This window comes from Gallinula chloropus, assembly GCF_964237585.1.
Source record: "Gallinula chloropus genome assembly, chromosome: 6".
NCBI classification, from domain to species: domain Eukaryota; kingdom Metazoa; phylum Chordata; class Aves; order Gruiformes; family Rallidae; genus Gallinula; species Gallinula chloropus.
This window is the reverse complement of record NC_140091.1, coordinates 9,335,014-9,345,037: the sequence shown is the minus strand read 5'-3', so window position 1 is coordinate 9,345,037 and position 10,024 is coordinate 9,335,014. Positions and strand designations below refer to the sequence as shown.

Genomic DNA, 10,024 nt, shown 5'->3' with positions numbered 1-10,024 from the left:
GCCCCTCTGGGGTATGCAGTCTCTGTTTGCAGAATGAGGCACTTGCTGAGTGTGGGGTTGCCAGGTGTGTAATCTGAGTGTACGTAGGAGAAATAGCAGAGACACAGCGAGTCCTTGCAAGTCCCAGTACTGGCTGTTTGCTGAAGTCCCTCTCCATCCACTTGTGAAGACAAGCAATAATTAGGCTAATGAATTATGACACAGTTACCCCACCTCTTGGCTGGTGGCCCCGTGAGAGCAGTTGGCAATGGCTCCTCCTGACAGAGGATGCATGCTGCAGTTTGCTGCCCTGGGAAGGTTCTCACTTGGTCTTGGCTTTAGTGAAGAAGCGACTGCATGTCTCCAGAGGCCAAGGGCTGTTGACATCCCTTCTGTGGGGTCTGATCAGCACTGGGATGTGTTCCTAACAGCTGATGATGGGATATCTGAAGCATCTCTGGCTTGGTGTTGAGGCCAGGCACGTTTTGAGACTGACTGAAAAAGAAGGGCAGCCTTGGTCCCACAAGACACTTACAGCACAGACACCTGACTGTTGAAAAGGCTTTCCATCTTCCTTTGCTCATATTTTACCCTCTGGGATTTTGTTGACTGCTGGATGCTGTGTCTGGCACCCTTTTCCTTAGGAGGAGACTAAGCTGTGGAAGAACAAGCCCATGGCAGCTGCCAGCCTCTGGATTTTGTGGCTCTGCAAAGCAAAGCCATTAGGACATGCTTGCAACCAGCTAATTCTGTGGTAGAAGCTGCCAAACACTCTGGTGGGTGCTGGCATGCTGCCTGCTGCTCACTGGGGCTCTTAACCCCTTCAGCCCTGCAATTAATTAAATACATATCTCAAATATCTTGGTGTTGATGGGCTGTTCATCTGGGCCTTGAGACAGCTCTTTTGGTGTCCAGTCTACACCTCTTAGTACTGCTTTTTCTTGGTTATGGGGTCTTTTTCTTTAAAAAAAGTATGTCAGGATGCAAGTTCCCAGTTCTCATTGGTCTGGGTGGGAACTGGCTTCCTAAACAGCTCTTACAAACCTCTCCTAGACTCTTCTATGCTGGAAAAATAGTAACCAGATTCTTAGTTTTTTCTTTTTTGAGCCACTCACAGGTTTTCTGTGTGTCTCCCCCGGTCTCAGTTTCCCTCTCTGTGTGATGCGGGGGGAGGCAAGCTACCTATTTTTGATCTTTTAGGTCTTTACAGGTGTGTCACGCCTACTGAGACAGCTATTAAGGTTTAGGGGAAACTTAACCTGTATGGTTAAGCCATTAGCTCCATCCTACAGAGTCATGAAGTAAAAAAAATTACATAATGCAAACAAAACCTAAATGTATGCAAAATATACAGTGCAAATCAAATAACATGATGTATGTGGGGAAAATATGCAAGATATGCTAATTAGATGCACCTGCAAAGCCAACATGAGTAAGGCTCTTGGTTCCATCAGAGAGCATTTGGACTGTGGTCCCAATTATGCCGCTGTCTTGGTGCTTTACTCCCCTAGAGTCAATCTGTGATGCTCTACTTGCTAACCCCATTTAGAACTGGGCAAAAGAATTTCTGACCTTTACCCAAGGACATACTGCATTGGATGTTTTTGAAGAGGGGTGATTGAGGTTGACATTATGTGGCCCTGATCCAGAGTGATGTGGTGTGGTCCTCCAGAACAGCTGCTCCAGAGCAAGTGGTGGTGGATGAACCACAAACGCTCTCCCTAGGCACCCAGTTCTGACAGGACCTGCACGCTGGTGCCAGCTTCCTATCTGTGTTGAACACTGCTGTGGTGTAGAGATTCCCATCTCAGCTGGAGAACCTCAGTGTCCACAGCACTTCAGAAGTGGCAGCTGGAAATTAATTAACTGGCTATCTCTGAGGACCTCTAAAACAAAGAAGTGTCTGGGTTGATTCTCCCAGCCCCAAAGGGATGGTTGTGTCTAGGAGGAATGAGAGACAAACACTGTGATTCATACTTGTCCAGTATGGTTTGAGTCTCAGTCATCTCTCTCACCTACTCACAAGAAAACAATGTGATGAACATTGGCCTGTTACGGCTGGAGACTCTTTTCCTGAACCATGTGGATTTTGAAGTTAATGCACTATTTTTGGTCATTTGAGGCATGCTCTCTAAGGCAGATGAGGTCTTCACAAGCTTAGCTAAATTGTATGCCCTCCAGGCAGCAACCTTTTCCACCAGCAAAGACATGTGGTGAGATGTCTGCACTGGGGGGGGACACATTTGGGGCAGAAGTACTGGTCAGTGGCCAGGTTATCCCCTCTGTGCCTAGGGAGCATGAAGGTAGGCATCTTGCTGATGGACTTGCCTCTTGTCTTGCCGAGCTTTAGGATGCTCAGCAGAAGTATTGTGATTGCTGACAGCCCCTGGCTCCCCATTGGCACTATGGGCCTTGGAGACCCCTCTCAAGGCTAGTGAGTGAACATGTAAGATGGATGAGATGATCTCTGCTTTTCTTCCTCCCAGACCACCATTATCTCATGGCTTTGCCTCTGTACTATGGCTGGGACACTCTCTCCAGTCCCAGCCCTGCTCTGCCCCACCATCTCAGGACACCTGATGTCCCACCCAGCCTCCATCCACCTGCTCCCAGCAGCTCGTGGGGTTCCCTGTACCTCCTGCTGAGGTTTCTGCTCTGCCTACACTACCAGGAAGGGATTGACAGTGGTGCCTGGATAGTCTGGGGGGATTAAAGATCCTTTGTTTCAAAAGCATTTTAAGCAGTGAGAAAAAAACCAACCTGCCAGCCTGGCTGCAGGCAGATTGGGATGCAGGTACAAGACTGGGGGAAATTTTCCATGACAGAGATGTGCTCCTGGCCTAAGGGGAGGGAAAAGGCTATTATGGTTGGAGTGAAGGAAATCGCTGCTGGCAGGAGCATTAAACACAGGAAAAAGAGAGCAGGCAGTGAACTAGCAAGGTGGGATCGTAACCATCCGCCTGGGCTTGCAGCTAATTGGTCTGGTAGCTGTAAGAGAGGACCAAATGGTCAAGGAAAAGCCCTGGCATGCATCATCTGAGGCACTTGGGCATCAGTTCCTTGATTTTGTTCAAAAACACAAGCCTTGGACAGTTTAGAGGGCTGGATGGATCTGTGGTGTAGACAGGGTCTGTGCAGCAGAAATGCCTCTTGCAGCTACCAAGCACTGGGGCAGCAGCAGGGCTTCCCAGCCTGGAGAGGATTCCAGCTAACACGTGATGTCAGAGAGAGGAAAATAGTGTGGGCTGTGCACACAACACTCCTGCTGCTGTGCCTGGGTCCAGGATGTTTCCCTGCCTGTTCCTGTCCCACCTTTGTCATCCCAATGGGTCAAGTTCCTCCACGGACCTCACTGCCTATTTAAATGGTGAAAACATCTAGGTTTTTTTGGGGGGGAGGGCATGAACAAGCCTCACAGAATGACCCTACTAAGCACTTGTCTTTAATCACCTACCTCTCAAACTCTGAACAAATCCCAGGAAACTTGCCTCAGCAGTTCCTTGGCAACAGACAATTTTAAAAGAGGGAGGTAGAAAGCATGAGAATGAGGTTTCTTGTGAAGGATCTAGTCTTGCAGGGGTTGTCCTCAGCACTTTAGCATGATGGTTTCTTCTGGTTGCTGCATAGCCTGAATCCTTCCAGGACAGAAGGGTGATCAGAGCTGTGATCAGGTCAGGGCTGTGCCCTGCTCAGAGCAGTGTGTTGGTACAGCACGCTCACCAAGTGATGGCTTTTGTGCTATGGCTGTATTACAATGACAAACCCTTTTGGGTTTCTAGAGTATTTAACATTGCTTTATAAAAACAAATATTCAAACATACCTGTGCATGACCCATCCATTGCTCTTCTCAGTGTGTTGAAGCCACCAGGCAGGACAGCTGAGCCATCAGGGAGGAGGATCAGCTCAGCCTGACCCGTGTGTTTGGTCTTTCCCTAGGCTTGAGTTTTGGCCATGATGTACAGAGCTGGGGCAGGAAGTGGTTTTGTTCCAGGAAAAAGGAAAATTAAATACTTATTCTCCTCAAATCCTGAGTTTTTCCTTGAACAAAAAAGCACCAAACTTTATAGAAGCCAAGTCTCAAAACTCCAAATCAAGTTTTGCCCCTGTATCACGGTTTTCAGTAGCTCAAGTCCCTTTTTTTTTTTTGTTTTCTTACAAGTTTGAACAAATATATCCTTTGTTAAGAATATTATTTTTGGTAAATAATAATAATAAAAAGAGTCTTTTCCTCCCCCCCCTTTATTTCCAGAGGAATAAAAGAAAACACCATTTTTCTATCGAAATGCATTTTGGGGAAGGATCTTGACTGTAGTAAAAAAACCCACAAACCAAACAAAAAGTCCCTTCCCTACAAAGGTAAAAATTAGCTTGCAAGTTTGTTTCTTTAGGAATTTTCCCCTGACATTCCCAGTTTGGTAAATGCTTTAGCTGTCCTTTTGTGAAGAAACTATTTTGCCTGGACCTGGCTGCTTGGTTCCTTACAAAGACATTGGTGACTCAAAGGCTTAGCTCTTGGGAAGAATTTATTTGCTTCAGTTATCCACTTACTGCATTATAAAGAAATGTAATAGCTGAGGAAGGGTGTTTGATTGGTGCTCCTTCGGCCCCAGGCTGCCACTGCTTGGTGTTCTGGGGTGGTTTTTGCAGGGCTGCTGATGCTGCAGCTGAGTAGGGAGGTGCCCAGACTCCTGCTCATGTGTTAGTCGTGGTTACAAGCCACTGAGCAGACCCTCTGGGTCTCCTGTTTTGCTTTTGTTGCTGTTCTCCATCACATGTCACTGCTCTGAGAGGTTGCATTCCATGAAGGAAATCTCCCAAGAGAAAAGGATTTCCCCCACACACCCCTCGATACATCCTGGTGTATTGAGCTCTTCTGTAGGTGACATGATTCACCTTCTGGTGGCAAAGCCTTCCCATCACATGGAGTAGCTGTGGTGGGAGGGTCTCTCAAGCTGCTTCTGAGGGTGTCCATCTGCAAGTTGTGAGCACAAAGGGACTCAGACCAGGATGTGTTGAGGGTGGGAATGGGCCCAACTGCTATGACTTCAAGGGAGTGGTACCCATGCAGCTTTCAGTGTTTGGTTGTTAATATGTGATGGGGTATTTTGGGGCCATGCTAGGATGACCATCAAGTGGGTCATGTATCACTGAAGCATCCCCCAGAGGCCATTGCTGGCTTCAAGGCTGGAAGATACTTTGGGCTGCTCACTGCAGCAGGCCTTGGGAGAGAAACTGGAGAGGTTCTTGCTCCTAGAGCCCCCAACCCTTCTTTGCATGTCCCAAGGGTGGCTTCATGACTAAGGGGAGAGCTCTGCAAACAGGAATGCTCCAAACACAACTCTGCCCAGTGCACATATCTAGGCTACTGTTTCACTTAAGATAGGGAAAAAAACACTGATCTCTCAGCATGGCCATGTTAAGGAATGTGCCCACACACACACACCCCAATATAGCAGCAGATTGCTTTGTTTTGGGGCAGGCAAACACATGGGTTTTCTAACCCACATGGTTGCAAAGAGCAACTTGGAAACATGGTCTGGGTACCACTGATGCAATGCCAGCGTGGTGTGTTTGAAACAGCAGCTCTCTGAGGGTGTACAGCCCCATCCCTCTGCTGTGGAACAACTCACCCACGCTGCAAAACAATCTGTGTGTGCCCAACATTTCTAATGGAGGTTGCAGCTCAAAACTGTTCAAGGGATGGAGGTGAAAGAGCAGTTGAAATTGCTCTGTGTACTCAGCATGAATTGATGCAGAAGGCAGCAGATGCTGGTAAAACTTACACATACCAAGTAAATGTGATTTATTCCCCCCTCCTCACCTCACTTTAAAGAGAGATCCAGACTGCATTTGTTTAGTAACCATCTTTATTATTGTCTTTCACCTTTTTATAAATGATATGGGCCAGGAAGAGCACCCTGAGTGATAGAGCAATGTGGGAATCAGTGTCTGTCTGTTTGGGCTTTCCTTATTTCATGGTAAAGCACTGTCTGCTTCCTGCCTCTGTGCTCCTGCCTGCCTCTGTCCCGCTGCTTTATCCATCTGTCAAAACTAGTTTGACATCTGGGTCCTAACCCGGTGAAGTCGAGAGCAATTTGAATGGTGCCGTCAGCTTTAAAGTAACTACTCAGCAGCTGGAGTCTCAGCCAGCCCGCAGCCCCAGACAGAGCCAGGGCTTCTCCCACTGTGTCAAATGACATGAGATCAGGGCCTTGGACTAGAAACACTTCATGCAGTTGGGTCTTCATACCCTGTTGTCCAGATGAGATGCCTCTTCCCTCACTAGATGTGATCTCAGGAGTAGGCAGTGCTAGACCCAGCTGTAGTGTTGGGCTTTCATTTCAAACTCCTTTTCTGATGCTTAAACCAATAAAAAATGAGAGTGACTGATAAGCAAGGGCTGTTTGATTTGATTGAATGAGAATAGCTGTTCTTCCTTTGCACCCCATAACCCTTTTCCCTCCCTAACACATCCTCGCTGGATCAGGATATATTAAAATCCTTATACTGACATGAGCATCTCACAGTGTTTGCAGAGCTGAAATTTTCCCTCTCTCCCAGTGGGTATTTTTCTTTGCACATCCTGAAGTGATCTTTAGTGACTCCCTTCTTAATTGTCCTGCTGCCACCTCCATCCAGTGACTGGAAAAGTCATATTCTCTGACTGAAGTTCACTGGATGTATTCAGATACTCAAATACATGCTCTGAGAGGAATATGTATCTTCCACCCTTTTTCCCTCAGTTCTCCCAAGGTGAATAAGGATCCCTTCTGCACCCTTGATTTGCTTTCCTTCCTGAAGATCTGTCTTCTGTGGAGACAGGCACCTTTCTCTAAGGCTGTGTTTCTCCCTTTCTACCCTTCTCTCTGTCTTCCAGCCAGCACCTACACTCTTTTTTTATTACCCTCATTTGGAAGAAGGGAAACTGAGGCAATTTACTCCAACAGCAGCTGGTCTGTGACAGAGCAGGACTGAACCCACCACAGCTCTATTAGACCCACAATTCCCTGCCTGAGCCCTGGAGAGAGGAAGAAGTCCCACAAATATTTGCAGGAAAAATAAAGCAAGAACAAAACTGCATGCAGACCCAAACAGGGGAACAAGCAATGGTGGGAAATAACCTGGTCAGAGAATTTGAAACCACTAGGAAATGTTTAAAGGAAAGGGCTGAAGACTTTTCCAAAAGACTGAGTGGTGGGTTTAGTTTGAAAAGGAAAGGAGGAGGATGATACAACCCGGTCCAGATCACCTACTTGCCTCTGAGGAGAAAGACTTTTGTCCTACTCTGCTGTTGGAAAGGCTTTCAACCAAGTTACAGCTCCACATGGGACATACAGAGGGATCTGCCACTGTGTTAATGGCATAGACATTTCCACCTGTCTTCCTGTGACATGGACACGTAAAGCTGTGATCTGGCTATAAAAGTGTCCCCCAGCTTGTCCATCCCACCCTTATGCAGTGAGTCCCTTACCTGCTCCCAGCCCGGCTCTCCAAGGGTGGGCATCTGGCTTAGGGGTGATGCTCAGCAGCAATGCATGAGGTCAGGGGGAAAGCCCACAGCTCTTTTGGTGTTGATAAAGCAGCCGGCAACCCCCCAGCTATGGTACTGGCATATGCCGTGGATGGGGGGATGTGGTTACACACAGACAGCTCCGAGTGCTGGATGAGTTCTAATGAGGTTTTCCCTGAAACACAGGTGGGCTTTCTGAGTCCGGTGTCTCCATCCATCTTCAGCTGTGAGATCAGCCCCTCTGCAGTGACAGAGAGACCCTGTCTGTCCCCAAAATCCCAGCCCAGCCCCGCATCCCTTGCCTACCCTATGGGCGGTACCTGCGGGCAGCCCCGAGGATCCTTTTCCTCCCTCCCAGGGGAAAAGAAACAAACTTTTCCCAGGATTTCCTTATTCAGGAGGTCTCACCAGGCTGCGAAGTAACTCAACCGAGGGCTTGGTTTCGGGGAGAAGCACCCAGCTGCAGCCGCCGCTGCTTCTGGAGCCGCCTCTAAACGCTTTTCCCAGGATAAAAACCCAACGAAATCCAGGCAGTTGGGATGTCCCGGTGGGAGGTTACCTGCTCTGCTGCGGGGGGCTGGCTGCGGCACCAAACTCGCCCTGGTCTGTCCGTCGGGACTCATTTCGTTTGTTTTTTCTCCTGGGAGGAAACATCAGCTAAAAAGAAAGCGAAGCCACGGCGAAGGGCCCCGGAGCGGAGCCGGCCGCCGCGCTGGCACCCGGGACCCCCGGGGGAGGGACCGCTCGGGGGCATGGCTGCGAAGTAAAACCCTGGGGAGCGGCTGGGGGATTTAGCCGTGGGAGTCAGGACCTCTCCCCAGGGGCCTCCTCCTCCCTCTTGGGGGAGAGGGGCCGGGTCGGGCCGGGCACCGCACGCCCCCCCGGGCGGGGTAGAGGGGGTGGCGGCCGCCCTATATATTGCAAAGCGACCCAAGGCCGACCTCCCCATCGCCGGGAGCTGCTGCCGCGGCGCCTGCCCCCCCCGCCCCTTCCCCTCCCCTTGGGGGGGCTCTTTCTCCCGTCGCGCCCTCCCCACTCCCCCCCCATCCGAGGAGGAGGAAGGTGAGGGCCGTATATGAACGCGGCCGGCTTCCCCTGCCTGCGAGGCATGTGCACGCTGCCGGCGCCCAGTCCCGCCGCCGCGGCCAGCCCCGGCTCCCCTGGGCCGCCCCGGGGGTCTCCGCCCGCCGGCCAGGCGCTGCCGGTGAAGCCGGAGCCGCGGGGCGGTGGGGGCAGCCCTCCGCCTCCGCCGCCCCCCGAGGAGCCGCCACCCCCGGCCGGGGGCCGCCGGAGGAAGCGTCCGGTGCAGCGGGGCAAACCCCCCTACTCGTACATCGCCCTCATCGCCATGGCCATCGCCAACGCCGCCGAGAGGAAGCTCACCCTGGGGGGCATCTACAAGTTCATCACCGAGCGCTTCCCTTTCTACCGGGAGAACCCCAAGAAGTGGCAGAACAGCATCCGGCACAACCTCACCCTCAACGACTGCTTCGTCAAGATCCCCCGGGAGCCTGGCCACCCCGGCAAGGGCAACTACTGGACTCTGGACCCAGCTGCTGAGGACATGTTTGACAACGGGAGCTTCCTGCGCCGGAGGAAGCGCTTCAAGCGCACCGACATCACTACCTACCCTGGCTACATGCAAAACTCCAGTGCCTTCACGCCCCCACCCGCCGGCCGCCCCGCAGCTCCAACAGCACCCTACCCCAACACCCTCTGCTCACCCGGCTATGGCCCCCAGATCTCCAGCACTGTCTTCCACCCCTACGCGGCTGGGGCAGCACCACCTGCACAGCATCCCAGGATGTTCAGCATTGACAGCCTCATCAGCGGACAGCAGGCCCTGCAGCCCTCACCGCCTGCTGAGCTGGGACACCCATCACTGGGCTTGCCTGCGGCTGAGCTGGCTCCCACCTGCTCCGCCGGCAGCTCCGAGCCTCCTTGCTTCCAGGCGCAGCCCGTCAGCCCTGGCTTGCTGGGCCGTGCTGGCCCCAACACCCTGGCTTACCCCTACGCCGCCTCTCCCACCCACCTGCCTGTGGCACAGGGCAGCTACTCACCCAACAGCCCGCAGCTCTATGGGGCTCCCAACAGACTGGCCCTGCCAGCCATGAGGCCCCCAGCTTGCGCTGAGCACAGTGAGCAGCTCCTGGGTCTCTCTGCATCACCCCTTGGCCAGTTTGGCTCCAGCAACGCCTACATGAGGCAGCCAAATTTCCCCACCGGCCTGGAGCGGTACATGTGAAGGAGCCAGGGTGGGGTTTGGATGGACATCCCCAGGCTTCCACGAGCATCTTCAGACTTGCAGACTTCTCCCTGATGTGGGGATCAGCTGGAATGGAGTTGGGGCTCTCTGGTTGTGCATGGACACACACCTATGGGGGGACTCTTTCTCAGCTTATTTTTAGCTGGAGGCAAAGCGATATATTATTCTGCCCCATCCCCACCTGTAAAGGGTGGTCTCTGGCTGGGCTCCCCACACCCAGGGGTGTCCCTCCCGCACAGCCCCAGCCTGGGGATGCTGGTCTGCGACA

General features: G+C 51.7%; 1 protein-coding gene across 1 annotated transcript; it reads left to right on the top strand.

Annotated features, from left to right (window-relative positions):
* Nucleotides 1-8,565: 8,565 nt before the first annotated feature.
* On the top strand, nucleotides 8,566-9,735 carry FOXE3 (forkhead box E3; the record flags this gene model as incomplete). Its single annotated transcript, XM_084266581.1, has 1 exon — nucleotides 8,566-9,735. One exon carries the CDS (start codon nucleotides 8,566-8,568, stop codon nucleotides 9,733-9,735), a length of 1,170 nt encoding a protein of 389 aa, XP_084122707.1.
* Between the last annotated feature and the right edge of the window lie 289 nt (nucleotides 9,736-10,024).